This window comes from Solanum tuberosum, unplaced genomic scaffold (assembly GCF_000226075.1).
Source record: "Solanum tuberosum cultivar DM 1-3 516 R44 unplaced genomic scaffold, SolTub_3.0 scf00073, whole genome shotgun sequence".
Classification (NCBI taxonomy): Eukaryota; Viridiplantae; Streptophyta; class Magnoliopsida; order Solanales; family Solanaceae; genus Solanum; species Solanum tuberosum.
Genome location: NW_006239002.1, coordinates 1,427,233 through 1,443,645, shown reverse-complemented (window position 1 = coordinate 1,443,645; position 16,413 = coordinate 1,427,233). Strand labels below are relative to the sequence as shown.

General features: G+C 30.5%; 1 protein-coding gene across 1 annotated transcript; it reads right to left on the bottom strand.

Annotated features, from left to right (window-relative positions):
- Positions 1–513: 513 nt before the first annotated feature.
- On the bottom strand, positions 514–6,248 carry LOC102602145 (CDPK-related kinase 5-like). The gene is made up of 11 exons (XM_006346383.2): positions 5,514–6,248; positions 4,192–4,322; positions 3,830–3,871; positions 3,611–3,719; positions 3,157–3,235; positions 2,778–3,074; positions 2,589–2,701; positions 1,831–1,938; positions 1,648–1,710; positions 1,392–1,559; positions 514–1,243 (listed from the first exon to the last, which is right to left on the bottom strand). The coding sequence occupies exons 1-11, from the start codon at positions 6,027–6,029 to the stop codon at positions 1,103–1,105; spliced, it is 1,767 nt and encodes a 588-aa protein (XP_006346445.1). The 5' UTR covers positions 6,030–6,248; the 3' UTR covers positions 514–1,102.
- Positions 6,249–16,413: the final 10,165 nt, after the last annotated feature.

Here is a 16,413-nt window from a genome sequence, read left to right as displayed (position 1 = left end):
CATCTATTTTTAGTATATCTGTCAAACAATTGTGGACAGAGGGAGTATAGTATAAGGCTATAGGCTCCTTATGGTAACTACTACATAATTTATTTATTTTTGAAGTTGTAGCAATTATTTGGAGAGTTTTTTTTTAGAAATTAGTATGTGTCAATATATTACATTATTATAGATTATCAAAAAGCTATCTTGTTTTGTTTCTTGTATTCTCAGTTCTCTCCTTAGCTAGTATATCTACAACTCAGAGTTTCTCAACATCGTCATCAGTAATAGTAATTGTCATTGTTATTCTTAATAAAAAGGATTAATTAAATGTTCTTTGATCAACAATATTCTCATTTATTCAGTAAGGAATAAAGTGATTCCTAAGTTATCTTTCATCACATGTTTTGTTATAATAGCAAGATTCTAGAAAAAATCCATTCAGTGTGAATTTGAAGTAGGTAAGAAGACAAGAAAAATCTAAAATCTCAGAAAATAACATATACTCTTAGACCAGCAATCAACACTGACTCAGTTGAAGCAGAGCAGGTGAAATATCATGTCAATATTTACTCATTCCCATTGATTGTGGAATGTGTATTATTTTAGTCATTTGGTTTCCAAATAGGAAGGTAAGTACCTTTATCTGCTAGGAAAGAAGATACTACAAATCAACTCCAAGGCAATTTTTAGCCTGGACTCAAATTTGAATTTGAACAATAAATATAAATCAATCAATTCCAGCAAGGCCCCCTATAATCTATACTGACACCACAATCCCAATTTAAGTGGCAAACTAGTAACTACATCTTGTTGGCAGGAGTTGCAACCAGGACCATTCCCCTTGGTAACAAACAACTGCAAGTCCAATGTTTACCCCGCACAACATCAGAAATCTTTACACAACATGGTGTGTGTGGAAGTAAAAGCAACCAAATGCGTGCTGAGAGTGAAATCCGTGAATCAAACATACTCCAGCAAATTGAATTCAGAGCAGGTAGGAATTTTGGCGTTTCAGTGCAACGTGGCTGATATCTGTAACGTTCAAATGCTTGAAGATTATCTCAGCCACAATGTCTAGACTCTGGTATTTCGGGCATTCTTGAAAGCGGTCTAAATGTTACTGCACCTTTGCAAGTCCTCGGGTGGAAGGACCATGCAACAATTTCACAAAACCAAGAAAACTTAGCTTTCCATCTGTATGCCTTATCCAGTCATTGAGGACAGCATGAACTGGTATTGAAGGACCTAGTCCAAGTTCCTGAAAGCGAGATTTGATCATAATATTAGGCATTAAACGTATAATGAAACATACAACATCCTGTATTCTCAAAAAGTCCAACTGACAGAGATACAACACTAACATGAGAGCAATAACTGGCATTTGTAACAAACAAACGAAAACTTACAGATGCAAGTTCTTCGATAACAATAGCCCTATTGCCATCCTTATCAAAGATTTCATATGCACACCTAGCATGTTGCTCCCAGCGCTCAAGAGCCTCCAGCTGATGAACACTCAAGGCGGCTGCGCAGAATTCTTCAAAATCCATCTTTCTATATTGAAGTGCATTTAGCTGTCAAAGACAACATCAGAAACCACTATTCATAATCTAGAACCACAGAAGAAGCATAGAAACACACAAATGGTGGTTTTGTCAATACCGAGGCAAGAAAATCTGGAATCCGAGACTCCTTCATAGCATCTGTTCCATATTTCATTAGTGCCTATACGGAACAAAAAAAGCAAGGAGATAACACCTTTTAGATAAGGAGTAAGAAGATAAGACCTTTAGGCTTTGAGCAAACAGCACAGAATAGCTAAGATGAGAGAGTCAAGATACTAACTGATCTTATATTTTCTAGCTTTATGTTGCCATTTTTGTCTGGCTCCATCAATGCAAATTGTTCTTTTAGATAGAACAGTTCATCTGCTGTCAAAGTTTTCGACAACGCCTATCAAAGGGAAAAGTATTAGGTGCAATTTAACAAGTCAAATGCTACCAAGACTATTAAGCATCAGAGCTGCTAGATGCTGAATAAAACGTAGAGCTTTATGAACCCATATGAGAAAGAATCAGTATCATATGGATTTGCATATGATATGTACCCATATGATACTGATTCCTAGTTAGATATGATAGGGAATCACCATGTTTTCCCGCACTACCTTAGTTCTTATTATCCATCTTTAGTATGACACCTAATTACTTATCGAAAAAGTATACAGAAACCTTTACCAAAGACAACAGGCAAAGGTAACTTGAAAATCTTATTAGCTACTTCAGACCTAAAACCAAAAGATATAGGTGACCGTAAGTAGTTCGGCTATCAGGGCAGAGACAGATATATCAGGTAATATTGATAGTTCCAACTAAATAATATACACACTTCAAGCAGTCTTACACTAAAAGGATGATTGATATGCTTTCACGAGACGAAATATGAGAATACCAAGTGGTAGTTTTCACCAACGATAAAAGGCAAAGGTAACTTAAGATCCTTATAAACAATTTCAAACCTAAAATCAAAAGATATAGCACTATCAAGGGCAGAGAGATATATATCAGGTTATATCAATAGTTCCAGCTAAATAATATACACACCCTTAAAGCAGCCTTACGCAAAGAGGATGACCGCATATATGCCTTCATGAGTCGAAAAATAAGAATATCAAGCGGTAGTTTTGCACCACTATGATTACGCATCCAAGGATGACCTGAACAAGGGGGTCATGAGAAGAGGCAATATAAAGAAAAAGGATGCCAAGAAAATTCAGAGGAGAAAACACTCACATAATGCTTGAGCAGCACTCATTCTTTTTCTAGGATCTTTATTCAATAGTCGCTTGACAAAATCTTTTGCCTCCGAAGTTAACGTAGGCCAAGGTGCTTCATCATAAGTTGGATCAGCCTTTAAAACAGCCCTGAAGATTCCAGACTCTGTGCGAGCCCAAAAAGGACGACTACCACACAGAAGAATATATGATATTACACCTATACTCCACACATCAGCCTCTATACCATATGATCTGTGCAGAACTTCTGGTGCTACGTAATATGCACTTCCAACAATGTCATTAAGCTTTTCATCTGTATACATCATATTTATATAAATGTTTAATGGAGAAGACAAATATAAGAATTCATAGAACCTGCATGTGTAAAAACTAACCTGGTCTGACAACATCTGATAAGCCAAAATCTATGGCTTTTAACGGGGAGGATTCATCTTTCGACAAAAACAAAAAATTCTGAACAGGAAATGGAAAAAATGAGATACTTTTGCAAAAATACCAAAAGAAAATAAAAGGAGATATGATACATAAAAAAAGGCATGTCCTTGTTAGTTAATCACCATGATAATTATCATATAAAGGTTTTTTGAGGATGGATGTGCACAGCAGCTACGTTACAAGCAAGGAAAGATATTTAAACAGTTTCACTTTGTATTCAGAGGATCTTCAGCGTCCATCAAAGTATAAGCTTAAGGCACTCTTTGGCATCATTAGCATACCACACACGTTACAGAAAAACTAAAACAATGAAGTGCTTCTCTCCGTTTTCTTTTTTTAATAAAAAGTAACTAATGCTCTAATTTGCAATGCCAGTTTGAGGAATATGTTTACCTCGGGTTTAAGATCACGGTGCACAACACCCTGGAGATGGCAGAATGCAACAACATTTAATATTTGTACCATGACATCCTTTGCATCCTCTTCTGAGTACTTCCCACCCCTACCAAAAGAAATGAGAAGGAAATTAAATACTATCCCCAAATAGAAATATCTTAAAGAAACAAATCAATGAATTAGAAGTAAAATTCCCTAAATCAAACAAAGACATACCGTGCAAGAATTCTATCAAGGAGCTCTCCTCCTTGGCATAACCTGAACAGCAATTTTCAAGAATTTCCTTAGCTTTCATATTCTAAAAAGGACAAGCTAGGGATTCAAAAGAAATTCTTCTAAAGCCTGATGCTATAAGGTTTAACATTATGCACTTTCTTTGAGTAACTAAGTTGTGGCTTAGTACCCAAACTTTCTTCCATGTTGTACTTACATGAATTATCACCAGGCCAAGGGGGTACTCTCTTCTCTGATGAGCGCTATATTATTGTGTCCTATTCCTTAAGGAGTGTCACTAAGACAGACAGGAAAAACCTTACAAGAAATGAATTAGATCTCACTAATGTGGTTTAGATTCTTACTCCATCACTATGTAGACATTATCCCGATCTTCAAATGCTTCATGGAATTGTATGAGATTGTTATGTCCTGTTAAGGCGCGCAAAATTTTAACTTCCCTTCTGACATCCTCAATGGAAATAGCTGTTGTCATCTGAAAGACAACAAAATTGGAGTATGAGACTGCTGTTCAGAGGGTCAGACTACAGTGAAGAATTGCATCTGACCAAAAATTTTTTTGTTATAATTGCTTATAACAAACTTAAACCCCCAAAAGTGAATTCAGTTTAATTCATACAAATATAATGAGTCATAAGTCAGCGGTAACAATAATCTAACTCCATGTGAAGGCTACAAAATATGACATGGTCTTATTAGGTCAAGTAGCAAATTTCTCTAAACCTATCACCTATTGAAACCTTTCTTTTTCCTTTTTCTTAAGTAGTCTGCTACAGAATCTTTTAAGCAACCAAATAATTATTTTCATGAATAGTTAAACCTAGTGATGATACTGAGACCTTTTAAAGAGGAGTTCTTGCCACAAAAGATAATCCTATTCAATTTTTCTATTTCTTTTCCCTTTTGATATGTTACAATGTTGCCCAGTTTTTAATGCAGTGACTTGCACAGTCACATGGGAAAAGTCAGCCCTTGAAGTTCTGAGGGAGATATGAATAATTTAAATTGCATAGATGATTTTGTGAACAAAAAGTAAAAATCTTTAGGAGTCAGGCAGGGACACAAGACACAGTGAATTTGCAACAATTCATGTCTTCTTCAAAAGCAAAAGGACAAGAGCTTGCAATTCTATAGTGCTCAAAACCCACCAACTCTATATTAAATAGTAAAAACCACTATACTTTTTTTCAAATATTTCATGGACCCCAATAAATTCCAATTGGAATTCCTAACAAAAGCTACTAGTTCAACAAAACAAGACCAGTACAGCTCTTAAGAGCAACTTCCTAGAAAAGGAGAGTTTAATAATAAAAAATAAATAAAAAAGTAAAAGTAGCTTAAGAATCTGGAACTTTGGTTTTGAATCACCAAATTTACAAGTGAAAAAAGCCCCAAATTTTCAAGATAGGAGGAGAAAAAGTAAAAATTAAAATACATCTTGGCGGTGGGAGACTTAACAGAGTGAAAAGATGATCTAATGGTGTTCATGACATACAGAGAGAACAAATCTAAAACCCCAACAGAACTTAAATCAAAGAAAATGGACTCATAAAATTGACCAACTTTTCCCACCATGTACTTCAACAAGAATCAGACATTGTAAGTAATTCAATATGCATATACACTTCAATGCATTAAGGACTAAACAGAGAGGAGAAGAAGAGACCTTGGCTTTTGGAATGACCTTAACAGCCACTTTCTGACCCTTAAGTTCACCTTTCTTGACAATAGCAGAACAAGTATACCCAAAATGGCCTCTACCCACTTCCTCCCCAATTTCATACTTACTCGCAAATTGCTTAGAAAACCCAAAACTCTTATCCAAGTTAGCCCCCTCAGTTTCCTCTCCTTCCGGAATAGCTGCAGCATTAGGCTTAACACTACCATGCCGTCTCAAAAGCAGAGCTTTAATATGCTTCGCCGGAGAAGGAGGAGGAAAAGGTCGTTTAAACAACCTCGCCGGAGTAGAATTCGCACTCTTAGAAGCAGAAGACTGACGGGCAGGTGATTTCTTGGACAGAAAAAAACGAGCAGGACTGGGAGAGTAAAATGGGAAAAAAGGTGATTTTTTAGCTTCATTTTCTTTCTGGGTTTCAGCGACGTTTGGTGTTTCCGGTGGGGGAAGAATTTCTTGTGGGGAATAAGGATTGGGTCTTGGAGGTTTTGAGGTACAAGCACCCATGGTGATTATTACAGCAAAACCTTAGACATAAAACATAGTTATAAATTCAAGAACCAAGAATCAAGAACAATGGTGAGAATTTCTGTTCTTGCCGGAGATTTTAAGGAAGATGGGCGGGAGCAGTATGTATGTATAATGTATGTATGTGAAATATAGGATGGATGTGTGGAGCTCGAACGGGGTTGGGTAGCTCCGTTTTAATGGATGGATGGAGACTCAAGGAAGGAGAAGGTGCTTTATGTCTAAAGGGACACGCGTCATCCACGTGAGAATTTACTGCCCAATTAACTATCAGCTAGCTAATTGGAACCAATCTCCTGTGCACAACTCTTGTGGAATTCTACAATGGCTCGTTCCGCCAAAAATAAGTTATTCCGAAATTAATTATTTCAAGAAGGGTTGTTATTTCACTTTTAGGGTGGGATAAAAATAACATTACAATTTTGGAATAACTAATTTCAGTATTTCGCGATTTTATTCTAACCAAACATGAGATAAATTGATTTTAAAGTTGATCTCAAATTTAATATCGTACAAAATGAGCCCTAAATCTTGTCTTCTTTTTTTTTTTTTTAAATCGACTGACGAGAGGGAGTTGCTCGGATGGTAAGCACCCCTCACTTTCAACCCGAAGGTTGCGAGTTCGAGTCACCGAGAGAGCAAAAGGGGTGGGAGCTCCTAGGGGAGGGTAAAAAAAAAAAAAAAAGTTTTCGACTTTTAAGTTTATATCAAAAAATCTTACTTTAGAAGTATTTTGTATTGGCTACTAAACATCGTATATTTGAATTCAAGACCTTTTTAATTAAGGATAAATGAAATATTTTTTACCTAACAACGCAAATAATGAAGAAAAAAAAATAGTTCTTGGACTTAATTTTTTTAAAATTGTAAAAGAACCTCCTTTTTTTGCCGCAAAAGATTCATCTTCAATTGTTCAACCAATGGCTATGTACCTTATTGTACCACCATTAAAATCATGGTAGTTTGTTAGAAATGTCTAATTTTATATTATTATTATTTTATTCATTTTTATTTATTTATTATATTTTAAATAAATATTTATTTTTTAAGAAATCTCAATAGATTTGCTGATTGACTACATGAACTTTCATTTTGTTGATAATTGTTCGATTTTCACTTTGTCAATCCTTTTTCATAATTTTTTTTTAAAAAACATTCATTTTTACTTACTCCGTTTGAAAAAGGCGAAGAGGAAGTAAATGTTTTTGGTAGTATGTTGAAGAAGGTGGTTATGTTACTTGATTTATAAGTATCATTCTTCTCTATTTGCAAGGTTAAAGTGGGGTAAAAAGGGAAGAGTACTCCTCCTTGCATAGAATTAGGCAATTAAATTGACACACTGTATGGCAGTGACACATTTTTGGGTACAAGTAGAATTTGTTCAATTTGTTGCCTGTAAAATGAGAGGTCAGCCTTTAGCCTCCATTATTTTTGGCCTACCAGAATTAAATAGTTCGTTTTTCTAAATTAACTAAAAAAAAAAATGTGTACGGTAAACTCTTACATTTCTTTTTAAAAATCCTGATTTTGAGACTAATTGATCGTTGTTACTTATTGTTTTTTGATTGGTTTGGATCTGCGTCAGTAGCTTATTAAAATAAATAAATTATAATAGTGATAGTTTAACTTCTAGAATGCCTGTTTTTCTCCTCTCTTTTTTTTTCTTTTGTTTTTGAATGAATTTAGATCTTGTTTCATCGTCAAAAAAAAAAAAAAAAACTACCTCTGCCAAATATGGATATCATGGACATAGATCAAGAATTAAGATGACCTCAAAGTGGTAATTTGTAAAAGATACAAATACAATATGGATATCAAACATTATATGAAAAAATAAATAAATTGGAGCACACATATTCTCTGATTATCTATTGTATTTGTGTATAAATGAACGAAATTATTATAGCATTATTTATTATAGAGTTGCCTTTAATATAGAAATTTTTTAGATAATTTGAACCCTTCGAATAAATCATTTTTAACAGAAAATATTTTACTTCTCAGTGTAAATTGAATTAATCAAAACTCAAAAAAAATAATATTAAAATCATGTTGGTAACGGTGAAAAAGTTAGAAAAATGTATATATAAATATGTGCATGTGGAGAGAGAGTCTATTTTCACTCGATATTTAGTCCCTATATTAGAGTTTGTCGACAATCTGAATTTGGTCATTGATTTTTTTGTTTCATGTTGAGGATTCAAATTTTAAGAATTTCACCCTAAGTCATATTGGTATTAATGAACGAATTAATTAATGGAGGGAGAACCTTCATATTGCGAGAAGAACACGCAAATATTAGTGTTATTATTACTCTATTACTTGAAGTTCACAAAAATCACATTATTTTATGGAGCCCAAATATTTTGGGATTCCTTAAATTATCATCTTTTTGACTACTTGTACATGATACCAAATTCAACTTTACGTATCCTCTTCACAACCTGACAATTAACAGCAATTAACAATAAATAAAATCAGTTTTCTTTGTTAATTAATGTCTAATGATACGTTGCCATGAGCCAGCCAAGCCACACATGCACATAACTCTTACTATGTAATTTGAAAAAAAATATATTTCTTTTCAATCGTGATTGCAACAGGTTGTAACAATTCGTATCAATCGGATCTTGAATATGAAGATACTACTACATTAAGTTTACAACAAAAACACATTTAGTGAAATATCATAAATAAAATCTGAAAAGAATATATACGAAACCTTACTTCTACCTTAATATTTTTGCGTGTTACATGCTAAAAATTGTAATTATTGAATACTAAGGAACATATATGTGAACCTCAAGGATTATTATTATTATTTTTTTTTTAAAATCAAGTTAATTAAGTTGGAGAAGCGAAAATCTTTGATATTAATGGTCAAACAAAACATCAGTTTGGTCTAATTTACATTAAAATAATGAATACCAGACATGTTTTTATCGTAACATGCTTATCACTTGATCATAATTACATTATACCATATATTTTCAATGTAAGTTTTAATGATTAAGATTAGGTTGTTTGGTTTAAAATAAACAACAATAAGCACTTACCACCAAGTTAAGGTTGCTCGTATTTTTATTTTCTTATTGTTTATTTCTGTTAAAAATATTATTGGGCGAGCGGAAAAACTACACAATATGATTATTTGTTATATATATATATATATATATATACTTGTCGTTTTGATTTGTTATTAGTTGATTAATTAAAGAAGCAGATTTTGAGGAACACCGCAACTTAAGAAAGGAACCTAACCCGCCGAAGTTTGCAAACAAACAAAATACTACAAATTAAATAAATTAAGTTGTGTCCTGTTTCAAAACATAATTAATTAGTAATTTTAACAGTCAATTATTGGAATTTCCTGATAGTCACGTATAATATTTTCTTAAACTAGCTAGATAGTCTTAAAAACTTAGGATGGTCCCCATAAGAAAGACTAGGCTATTTCATTATCATTTGGACGGTGAAAGTATTGTAAGCGTATGTGGTCACTAATACTGACGTCCACAAAATAGAAAAAAAAAAGTGTCATCAATAATTACGTGCCCCAAAAAAAAACGTCTAGGTCAATCCTAAAGTATCGATTTAAAAAAAAATTAAATCGTCATAATGAAATATTATTAGAACAAATGATTGATATATATAAAAAAAGTTTGACTAAGTTTGAATTAATTATCACATGAAATTAGACCTGGAATAAAAATCATAAGCAAACATGATTCATGAATATATAGCTACAATATCGTCTTCATTTATTAGTTCTACATTTAAGTTATAGCTAAATTATGTATAGTAGTATAAATATTCCTTCTGACAAGATCATAATTTTAAGTTAAGAGACAGAAATGTTTGTTTTACTTGTTTTTTAAGTCTTTTGTTTTGATTGGGACTAAATGGAAATGTAGGATATGCTTACATAGATAGATTTCCATAATTACGAGTGATGATACAATAAATTATACACTGACACAGTATTTAGTGAGTCCTTTTACCAGGAAAAATCCACATTGTGCCTTTTTTCACCATGTAAAAGCTGCCCCCTTAGAAATATTCTTTGCTCAGAATATATCTTCAGAAATAGTACTATAACTATATATTTTATTTTTAAAAAAAAGGAGAATTATATTCTTTTTGTCTCAAATTGTGTGATTTTTAAAAATAATTATTTTTTAAAAGTTTAAAATAATTAATTTTCATTTTCATTTTATTTTTTTAATAGTAATTAATTTTGAAGACTATAAATATCTGAATAAATAAAATATTTAATGATGAGATATTACTCCTATATTCCAAGACATAAATAAGAATGAAATTAATTAAATTTTTTATCTACGAAAGAAATATGACAGATAATTTGAGAACGAAAGAGTACTGCTGGTTGGTAGATAAGTTACGCAAGGAATTTCATCCCATATCATAAGCATGACTATATATTACTATAATGATGAGAGATCTAACCCATACCCCCACAAAGATAACTTTACTAATATAGAGCATTAGAGAAAATAATTGTAACGTATGGTATATCTTAGCAGCCTTACCAATAGGTGTCTGTTCACTATATATTTGTAGCATATATAAATAACTATTCGATGCAGAAATTCAGTGTGTTTGGTCCATTTTTCAAGAAAAAAATATTTCTAGAAAGCAGTTTATGTGAAAAAAATTCTTGGAAATGTTTCTCAGTATTTTATTGGTAAGTGAAAAATATTCTCCGAACAAATAGTGTGCATTACCGCCTCGTTTATTTTTACTTATTTACTGTGTTAAATAAATATTTATTTTTGCTTGTTCAGTTCAAAAAGTCAAAAGATGATTTATTACTTAATTTTTAATCTATTCTTCTTCTTCTTCTTCTTCTTCTTCTTCTTATTATTATTATTATAGATATTTCTCAACACATTTCTAAAAATATTAAATTTATTATATTTAAAAAATAATATATTAATATTATCATTTTGTATTTATTTATCTTAAAAGAAGAATGTCAAATTAATACTGGACAAATAAAAATGAATAGAAAAGGTAATAAATATTATTCCCAAGTCCCAATAATATAATGTTAGTAAATTAGAGAGTTTTGATGAAAACTTTTGAAAAAGATTAATAAAATAATGTCGAGATGAAAATAAATATTTCATTTTATTTTTTCATTTCAATAAATCAAGAAAAAAAATAGTATCTTTTTCCATACCACACTCAATATTAAATAATTATATATAGTAGTCAAATTAAATTTATTAAAATACATCTCTAATTAAAATTTTCTTAAAAGGCATGTGGCGTGTCATATCAATAAGAGGTGTATATATTGATGAGTAATTAGAAAAGTCATTTTCTTCGTTTTATGGTAATCAAATATCATAAATTACATCCTGGTAGAGAACAACGTTTGAAATGACTTATGATATATGTAAGATTTTTTTTCCCTTTATATTTTTCTTTCCTTCTCTATATTGACATGAAATCTTCCAAGTATATATTGATGACCAAAATATTAGAGAAATTGAAAAAATAAAACATTGGAAACCATACATCACAATTCACAAATATGAATTAAGTTGTTGTATGGATTTGATGATAGTGGTGTGTCTGTTTCAGAATGAGTAGGTTCCCCACTAAAATGCCCATTATTAAAAAGGAACCAAACCAAACCAAAAATCAAGTAGGTGCTCTCTTTTTTCTTGTGCAGCCATCATATCTTATAATTCATAATTCATGGAAAGATCAGTTGTTAACATACAAGTGGAATACACCATAGTTGACTACTCCTTCATAGCTAGCCACTCCTTAATTAGTGGCTTAATCAATTGTCACTACCAATTTGTTTCATGTTGATGCATGCTCACTCTTGTCCTGTTGGTATCAACTAACAACACCATATTATAGGAGTAAAATTTATTCAAACATCCAAACTTTTCATGGTTAGATATAACCCGGTGTCGGACTTTGATTAGATTTATGAAATTTCTGTTAATCACTTCCTATCAACAACAATATCAGATAACTATATTCATCAAGCAACAAAATAAAGAGTTTAGATTGACAAAATTAAAACATTTGAATCATTTTAGAATTAATTTTCATATCACGTGAAAACCACCTTTAGGACCTTAATTAATTAGCTATAGTGAAAATTTTCACAATTGCATTAATAAAGACAAGTTATCATAATGTGTGCGCGTGCGTATAGATCCAAAAAGAGTGAAATGAAATCTTCTAATTATTAGGTGATACCTATTGGCTATTGGTATGTATTTCATTGTTGAAAGAAAAACAAGATACCTATAATGCGAATGAATATTGATTTCTACTCATTCTGTGTATTTATTTATATTTGACTTGGCACTCCCCTAAAGAAGTATGTTAAATAAATTATATCACCTCTAATTATTATATGTTGAGAAATGAATTAAAATTAACTATATATAGTAATAGTACTGAATAATAAGTGTAAAATAGATATAAAATAAAATAAAATATTTTATCTTGATTTTTCGAATTTGAAAAGTAAAAATGAAGATCTATTTTTAGTATAATAGACAAGTAAAATTATATTAGATAAAGAAATTATTAGATTAATAACTTTCTACCGACAACAACTTAGCTAGAAGCCTAGAACTCTAAGAAAAACGAACATATAATAATAGAAAATTCAAAAGGGAAAAGGATTTAATTCATCCATGTATCTCTCATTAACTTTTGAGCTAATAATAACTATTCTCCTTGCTAGGATAACTTCCATTTTTGCCTTTGGACTCTTAATGGACCTAAAACATAAGTGTAATTTTAAATCGTAATCAAAAGCTAAAGTTAAAGAAATACATTTGAACTTTTCTTCCTAAAGAATCAAATGAATACGTAGAATTGAGTTACTCCCTCCATCCCATTTTATATGTCATCCCTTTTTATAAATAGTTGGCCCATAATACTTGTCATTTCATAAAATAAATGCATAAATTAGCATATTGTTCCTTTTTTACACTTGTGAGTTATTAGCATTGAAAACATACATTTGACCAACTTAGAAAAGTTAAGTAAATGATTCATGTTCATTGGTTAAATTAAGTATTTAATCAAAATAAATTAATTTATATTCATTGATTGAAAACTTGAGTTCCAAAAAAATTAAATAAGGATAGAAGGATAAAATTACATCATTTCTTAATGCAAGTGCAAAGTAAAAAGGTGACATATAAAATGGGACGGAGAGAGTATTTTATGTTACGTAAGTAAGGGTACGTAATTAATTAATAAATCTAACTACCAGATTAGTAAGTCCAAGGTCCAGTTCAAGAGAAAATGAGATGAACCAATATTGTATATGTCTCAAAGACGTTGATTAGTCATAGCTTGACCTCAAAAATCAAAAGGCATTAAATAATACAAAAGGGAAATGATTGACTTTGAAATATTCAGTACTACTTTCGTTTTAAATCATTTAATCGTGATTTTCTTTAACAATTCTCTTGAAAATTATTAATCTAAGGATAAACGATTACTTACCAGTAACCACTCCTCCACAGCCTGGTTAGTATGTGTGAACGTACTATTCTTTGGTCATGCAACACGGCAAAGCAGTAGTCTTATTACAACTTCTCAGTTGCAGTCACAATATGCTAAGGAGATGGTGATTGCTCAACAATAAATTAATCGTCATTAGCCTAGGAATATGACACACAAACATCCTTATCCAACTACCTACCTTTGCCAAACAAAATCTTACAATTTTTTATCCTCCCAATTCATTTCTATTCATCAAATTTTGGATTGATATCTTAACCTAAATTGATCTATGAAAAATTTTGTCAAAATATTTTCAATCAGCTATTCTTCATGAATGTTGATTATACGTCCAATATTCTAGCAAGAAATGATTCGTATATATGAATGTGCTGCCTGTTGGAATAGTCCCAAAATATAGTACTACTGTTTTAACCAAACGTAATAGTACATACTACATACTACATAGTCAACTAAAGGCAATTAATGTGAAATACGATGAGGTTCTCGAAGATCCAACTTGAAAACGTTAATGGGCCTTGAGCCCAAAAGAAGGACTAATTTAGAAGAATAGTCGGGATCTTGAACTTTTGACCTTGCTGACGATTTTTCCGTGAGATAAACGGAAGTTAAAGTTTCAAAATCACCCATTTTATAAAGTCATTGAGTGTAATTTCCTGCAAAATAAGTGACTCAATTATGATTCATTAGAAAATTAAAGTATCTTCGCAAAAGCTTCGCTTGGTTTCCGCAAATTCATCCTAATTGATACCCAATTTGTCACATTATGAAATGTACATATCAAATCAATTCTTAATTATTAATTTAAACTTTAATGTTTCTTCAAAATAACGAATATTAGAAGAAAAAATTACTTGCACTACCAACTTTAGCAAAAACGTAATTAAGGGCTTAGAAAAAGAGACAAGAGAAAAGAAATAAAACTTCTTTATTCTTTTCTTCATTTGAAAGTAAAGATCAATTCCCTTCTTTAATGGTTTTTTGTTGGATTTTTAGAAATTAAACCATTGTATTCAGCTATTCAGGAGAGGCAGTGACGTAACCACATGCAGTGAAGGATGATCAATTGAACACTCTTCGTCGAAAAATTATATTATATATATAGAAAATTGTATGAAATATATAAGTCAAAAATTATTTTTCATAGGTATTTATTAAATCTGAACACTCTTAACAAAATTTCTGACTTCGCACCTAATGTAGAAATTACAACCTCAAATAGAACATGTATCCAAATTCCTTGAGAACTGAATACTGATATATCAAATGTGGTTATATTAATTATCAATTCATGAGTATAATGTCTTGGATGAGTTATATTTGAACTAGATCTCAATAAGAAAAGGTTCTAAAATAGATGATTCTTGAAAAGTGGAGTCAATTAGATATATTAAACGATTATAAGAGGTATATATATATATATAAAAGATTAAGTTATCCTTCAGCCTTCAGGATGTCTTAATAATATTTGTGGCCTAAAGCTATAAATTGTTGTAAAATAAAATTTGTGGCTTAAAGCTATAAATTGTTGTAGAGACATTATTGATATATTAGTAGGATTTTATCAATTTCAATGAATCAACATTATAGAAATTGTAAATATTATTTTATAAGTAATATTTTATTATGTAAAAATATTTTGTTTTAGATCGACGTATGTCAGAAAAAATTATTATATTCAAACTCGAGAGAAGCAATATGTAATCAAATCTATCTATCTATATATATATATATAAAGAAGGAACCTAAGTCCGTTGATGTGGCATGCCTCATTGATCAGGAAATGAATTTATATATTTTCACAGATTTTGTTGATTTTCTAAGCATTTTTTCTTCATTTTTATTACAAAGAATTAAAAAAAATAAAAATTAAATGCACAAGATAAATGATACTGCCGTTTTAAAACGTCTATAAACGTGGCCATATTAAAAGTCAAATTCTAATTAATTTTCTTACCTTTTAATTATACTTTAATGCTATTTCAAGTCCATAAAAACTATCACTGAAAGCTTCATTTTACTTTATTTTTGTTTTACTTCCCTCCTCTCCCTTCTTTTAGTCATTTTCTTTACTCATTTAAATATTTTTTTTCTTCTGTAACTCCTTTCATATGGCTTTTTAAATAATTATTATTTATATTCATTTGTTTGTATTTTTATTTGTAATGTAAAGATTTTATAAAAATATACTAACATAAATTTGTTTTTTTTCCAGGTTCTATAAGTAGAGATTTACGATTTTGAATTTGGATAACCTTTAAGGGGTAGAGATTTTATGATTTCAAATTTGGACAACCTTTAAAAAAAACAGATGATATTATAGAAAAAGGTAAGATGGAGATGTTCCATATTTAAATTGCATAAATATGTGTACTTAATTACATGAAAAATATATTTTCTAAATATGTATTCAGGGGATTTTTCATGATATGTATCCAAAATTAAATGTCAAAGGTATGATTTCTTTGTATTTTCTTGTATAATATGTGACATTTCTCTATGACCTTTATTTATATTTTATAGTTATATTTTTTTCTTTCATTTAAACTAATTATTTTATTGTAAAAAAGAAATATATAATTTATTACAAATCTATATTACTATATATAATAAGTGGGAATATCTACTACTTAGCACATGACAAGTGTTTTACTATATATAATAAGTGAGAATATCTACTACTTAGTACATGACAAGTTGTGCTTGATAGTGTTGTACATTCTTCTTTTATGGTTGTACCTTTAAAATTTATATTATTGGACAATTTAACACCATTAATTACCTACTACTTTATTAGCCAAAAAGTTTGACCTCATTTGGGCCCATTTAA

Bases quoted from the DNA above. Each gene is read 5' to 3' on its own strand.
- LOC102602145 (XM_006346383.2), bottom strand. From the start codon at position 6,029: ATGGGTGCTTGTACCTCAAAACCTCCAAGACCCAATCCTTATTCCCCA. The intron at 3,720-3,829 runs GTATGTCTTTGT...TTCTTTTGGTAG, and splicing joins CTTGATAGAATTCTTGCACG to GGGTGGGAAGTACTCAGAAG. The intron at 3,075-3,156 runs GTTAGTTTTTAC...TGATGTATACAG, and splicing joins ATCAGATGTTGTCAGACCAG to ATGAAAAGCTTAATGACATT.